The 5,584-nt window shown below is 44.4% G+C and overlaps 1 protein-coding gene across 7 annotated transcripts in view; it reads left to right on the forward strand.

Moving 5' to 3' along the window:
* The window catches only part of LOC123088357 (putative disease resistance RPP13-like protein 3), a gene marked incomplete at its 5' end in the record, with an annotated part of 4,406 nt that extends 1,033 nt beyond the window's left edge, over positions 1 to 3,373 (forward strand). The window contains 6 exon segments of one of the 7 annotated variants that reach the window (XM_044510547.1): positions 1 to 1,716; positions 1,814 to 1,963; positions 2,132 to 2,263; positions 2,371 to 2,569; positions 2,647 to 2,787; positions 2,895 to 3,373. The exon segment at positions 1 to 1,716 is cut by the window's left edge and continues 1,033 nt beyond it. In XM_044510547.1, the coding sequence (XP_044366482.1) occupies positions 1 to 1,716; positions 1,814 to 1,963; positions 2,132 to 2,263; positions 2,371 to 2,482 (2,110 nt within the window). 7 annotated transcript variants of the gene reach the window in all.
* Positions 3,374 to 5,584: the final 2,211 nt, after the last annotated feature.

The following is a 5,584-nucleotide window of genomic DNA, read 5'->3' on the forward strand; positions in this document are numbered from 1 at the left end:
TCTAATAGAGAGATGGATAGCAGAGGGGTTTGTTAAATCCAGGGTTGGGTGGAACATTGAGGATGTTGGAAAAAGCTACTTTAATGAGTTAATCAATCGAAGCATGATTGAGCCATCAAGGGTGAGCGTAGAAGGAAATGTTAAGAGTTGTAGAGTTCATGATATCATGCGTGATGTCATGGTGTCAATTTCAAGAGATGAAAATTTTGTGTACTTGGCTGGAGAAAATGTAACCAGTGTAGCAGAGAACTTCCGGCATGTAGCATTCCATTGTAGAAGCAACAATGATTTAGGCATGGACTGGTGCCATGTTCGGTCATTAACAATGTTTAGTGAGAGACCCAAAGAGCTACCACCTTCACTTTGTTCACCCAACTTGAGAATGCTTAGAGCTTTGGATCTAGAAGGTGCACAATTTAGAGTAACAGAGAAAGATATCAGCAACATAGGAGTATTGCGCCACTTGAAATACATGAATCTTTCGTATCCCAAAGGGTATTCAAATATTTATAAACTTCCAAGGTGTATAGGAAAACTACAAGGCTTGCAGATTTTGGACATACGAGACACTTATATTTCAACCCTCCCAGTTCAAGTCAGTAAACTCCGGAGTCTCCGTAGCCTTCGTTGTTGCAAAAATACAGTGCATTCCAACTTCGGCCCACATAGCCCTAGTGAACAGCTGGCAAAGATCAGGCCGCCGCCCGTGCCCATGATAGTTACACCTGTATATGGTCCGGCCCAGGGTAACAGGGTCAATGTGGTCTCTGGTGTACAAATGGCCTACTCTAGCCGTTGGTTTGAGTCAGCGGGTGTGAGTTTGCCAAGAGGTATTGGTAACTTAAAAGAGTTACTTATACTGGAGGTTGTTGACATCACACGAACTAGTGGAAAAGCAGTGAAAGAGATGGGGGAGCTTACGCAGCTAAGAAAACTAAGTGTGGTAACACAAGGTGCCACCGAGGAAAAATGTAAGCTCCTTTGTGTAGCTATTCAGAAGCTCTCTTCACTGCGCTCTCTTCGCATGGAAGCTAATGGACGGGGTAATGGCCATGGAACACTTGAGTGGCTGCATTCTCTTGTGTCTCCTCCACCCCTCCTGAAGACCCTGAACTTGGTTGGAAGTCTTGGAGAAGAGATGCCCGCTTGGGTGGGAAGTCTGATGCATTTGGTGAAGGTTTACTTTGAGTACAACCGGCTGAAGGAAGAAAGTAAAACCTTGGAAATACTAGGGGCACTGCCGAATCTCATTCTCTTTCGTCTTGGGTGGGATTCTTATGTTGGAGACAAGCTAGTCTTTAAAGCGGAAGCATTTCCAAGCCTGATGACACTTGATATATGGGGCCTCAATCAACCAAGACAGTTGGCTTTTGAGAAGGGCTCCTCCCCTAAGCTGGAAAGGGTACAAATATCTGGAGTCTTGCTGAGATTGGGGATTATTGGTATCAAGCACCTTCCAAGTCTCAAGGAGATTACCCTTGGAGACTTTGCTCACGTGGCGAATCTTGCCGTGCTGCGAAATGAAGTGGACATACACCTGAACCGTCCCATGCTGCGACTGGCAGAGGGGCGGACCAGCCATGACCTTGGAAGGATCCCCAAAGGCTCCAATGTACAAGTGATAGAAGAAAATGAAGAATTAGAACCACCCCAAATCCATGAGCCTGCAGAAACAGGAGAGACCTCCTCGCAGACATCGACGAGTGGGACCAACAGGTCAGCCTACCTCTCTCACTCTCATTCAATTAAACTACTACTAGTACTGTAGTAGCCAAGTACTGATTTATGTTTCCTTGGTTGTTTACCCTAACAGTGAAGACGATGAACTTGAGGATGTCCAAGGATCTAATGTTGTAAAAGTCGACGAAACAGAGGAGGAATCAGCCCTCGTTCCTGAGACTGGGACGGCAGGAGAGAGCTCACAGCCAGAGGTGGTGCTGGCCATGCCGACATCAAAAGACAGGTCAGCTAATTTCTCTTCTATGACCCTTGGTCTTATAAAAGTTTACAGAGGGAGTAAGTTTTTGTAATTCAACGTTCTCCCTCTTGTTGAGCCTAGTATATGTAATTATATATGTTTACTTGTTTACTTACTAAAATTCACCACATGCAATCTTGTTGGCCTTAACAGTGAAGGAGAAGGATCTAATGTTGTACAAGTAGAAGAAACAGAGGAGGAGCCAGTCCTCCTTCCTGAGATTGGTACGGCGGGAGAGAGCTCACAATCAGAGGTGGTGGAGGTCATGTCGACAATGGAAGTCAGGTAAGATAATTTCTCTTCTGTCCTCTGCTAATAGAAAACTATGAACTAAGATGCTACATATGTACATTTTTGTAATTCAACATTCCCCCTCTTGTTGAGCCTAACAGCGAGATCAATGGCCAAGTGCATGTCGAATTTGAAGGCTTCTCTGTGGTGGAAGACGACGAAGATGATTTCTGCTCTTGCATTTCTGATGACCTGCAAGATAATCTTTCTTAGTGAATGCTGCTCAATTGTTTCTATTCGGCGATCATCACTGTACCCTCTGTCAATCGCCTTCAGGTCTTCAGCTCCGATAGCCTCCTGGTACCGATCTCTAACTTCAGCATTTAACCCTTTCTGTAGAGCAGAAGAACATCACAGTTTGTATTATTGGCGAGCAGAACAAAACATGGGTCAAAGCTGGAGCAGGGCATGATCAAATCAACAGTCATGTGGCAACGCAAAACCTACAACCTCAGTCTAAAATTAAGAGGGAGTATTTGTTTGCTGAGCATTTTCGTGCAAATGAACATCAACTTCTGGTATGTTATTTCTCTATGTTGTAAGCATTATACAGTGGTTACACAGTTTAAGTGGTTATACAGTGTGCAAAATGCTGTTATGACAATTATGCATGCACAACTTTCAGGCACCAATTTATTTATACTGGCTATGTTGCCTGAATCTCTCAATTAGCGCTGCAGTCATTGCCAGTTCGGCTCAGAGAATTGGTGCCGGTGCTACTGTTGAAGATCGGAGCAGAAAATCGGTGCCTTGCTGATTTGACGTGCTATGTATATATATGGATCACAATGAGATACCTAACTGGCACAACGCTCGCTCGGTGACTATCAAAGTGGCAGGGGACCTCGGTCTCGCCATGTCTGTTCAGCTTTTCAGCTTGCCCAGATAGTTAAGCGAATCACGGCGGCACATCATGATGTTCTAGCTCTAGCTTTAGCAATTTTCAGTAGAGGCTTTGTTTACATGTTGTAGTCTCTGTTTGTTTGCTGCCACCGGCATGTCTCTCTTCTTGGCTATTTGTGGCTGAAGATGTGTTGATGCACGGCCGCTAGTGTACTGCAAGTCCCGCAAACTGAATATCTAGACCATTTGGGCATCTCATCATACCATTTTGCGATGTTAACATTGGACAGCAAACAGTGAGTTTTAGCGAGTGGCTGTTAATCGAACCGAACGACTGTTAATTTGCTCTATCAATGATGCATATTTTTTAGGCGCTTAAATTTACTTATGCGAAGGCTGAATGGCAGGAATTAGTTAATTAAGAAATTCGCTCATTGGGAGCTGTGGATTACATTTGTCAAAGGGCAACAGCTAGTACTAATTTTCAAGAAGCCGACACGTTAATGACAAACCGTATGCGATGGCTTGATCTACATTAGTGTTTGCGGCTGGTGGATTATGAAGAGTGTCTTTGGATCTGCTGCTATGTGGATCTCATGTTAATTTCATAATAATTTGTGCTTAAGGAAAGAGCTGGGGAAGCATCACGGAGGTCTGGAGCGACATGAGCAAGGAGTTACATCAGCGGAGACCTTTATGCAGGCCCTCACACTCAGTGTCATATTGGACTGAAACCTGCGCATCCTAATACACAACAAACAGCACAAATTGCTGAGGATTGTTTGGTTGGTGAACCTGTCGCAGCCCCGCGCCGCTACCTGACGACCGAGCACCAACTGCTCTCGGGACACTTGTGCTAAATTTGCAGTGCAATTCTGTCAAACTGAATTAGTTTGAATTTTCATATACGTAGATGCAATACCAGGGTCGTGCGATGTTTAACACAGTTTCATCTTCTCCTGTAGCTTTCTGTGTACATTTACTTCTGAACAGGCTGAACAAACTTTGCAGTTCCAGTTTGGTCGCACACACTAAGCTAGATCTCTTAGCGATTAGCACTCCTCTAGTACCTGTTTTAATTCTCGTCGGTGATCCACTCTTGCCGCCAAGTCAGCTCACTAGTTGGTTGCAAATTAAAAGATCATATATAGTACTAGCACGTATTAGTTGGGATGTGATCTGACTTCACGTTCTGCCATGTGCCTTCGTTGACATGCCGTCGTTTTCGAGGCCTAGACCAATTTGATGCCATCTCTATTTCTACTGTATAAGATGGGGAAGATTAAATAAGCAAGTAGGTACACTACCGGCAGCGCTGCTAGTTGCATTGTCTCGCCTCCCCAATCCAAGTCGATCGTACTGCTGGAGTAATAATCAAGATGCTCATCCTAAGAGGAGCTACCAAATGATAAAGTCTATGTAGCAGCCAATCAACTTGAGCAAGATGAGTAGTACTACCTCTCTCTCAGTTTACAGGGCATGCGCGTACCCCTAGGTCATCAATTTGACCAACCTAATACAAGTCATATATTACAAAAAGTATACTAATATAAACTTTAGATGTTCTATTTTCAAAAGATATAATTTTTGTGTTATATAGTTTATATTAAGGAGATCAAATTCACAATCTAGATAAACGCGTAGGACTTGTAGTACTAGTATTTGTTAAACAAGGTGCTTAATTAGCTAGTTGAGCTCACCGATCATCGTCCAATTAATGAAGCCTGCCATTTCTGGCATCGTTCATTGTTGTTAGAGTGGACTGCATGATATTAATCATCACGATTTGTGTAAGCACGTGGTCAGATCCGCTTTGACCGCCTAATTGAGTGGCCTTTTTACAGAGGGAAGCTTCCTAAGCTATGTGTGTACCGTTGATCAAAACTATTCACTACTGGAATTCTGGGCTACGCCGGGTGTAATGCTCTTCGCCGAGTGCTAAGTGTCACTCTCGGCAAATCCACCTTCACGGCAAACTGCCATCTTTGCCGTCACTGCCTCACGGCAAAGAGACACCACACGGCAAACCCTGCAGACGCCGAGAGCCGCTCACGGCAAGGAGTAGCCACATGGCATCCCCGTCCGCAACATCCGGCTCCGTCAGTTACTGCGTACTTTGTCGAGTGTCACTCTCGGCAAAGCATATGCAACATTCTATATTTTTTTTGTGTGTGTTCTTTCTAACTGACATGTGGTCCCACTGGTCACATTTATCAGTAAAAAAAATGACGATATCTTTGCCGAGAGCTGCTCTCGGCAATCCTTCATGGGAGCTGACAGTTTACATAGCTTTGCCGAGAGCTAGGCTCGGCAATGCTCTCCTTCTTTTCAGAGAGCCCTCTCTCGGAAAAGTTGTGGCACAACAGTAGTGTCCCAGATGACCATGTTTTCGAGAGTTGCTCTCGGTAGTCTACCTTTTTCCGAGTGTTGCTCTCGGAAATCTTTCCCATCCATTCTGCTGTCAAGCTATTT

This window comes from Triticum aestivum, chromosome 4A (assembly GCF_018294505.1).
Source record: "Triticum aestivum cultivar Chinese Spring chromosome 4A, IWGSC CS RefSeq v2.1, whole genome shotgun sequence".
NCBI lineage: Eukaryota > Viridiplantae > Streptophyta > Magnoliopsida > Poales > Poaceae > Triticum > Triticum aestivum.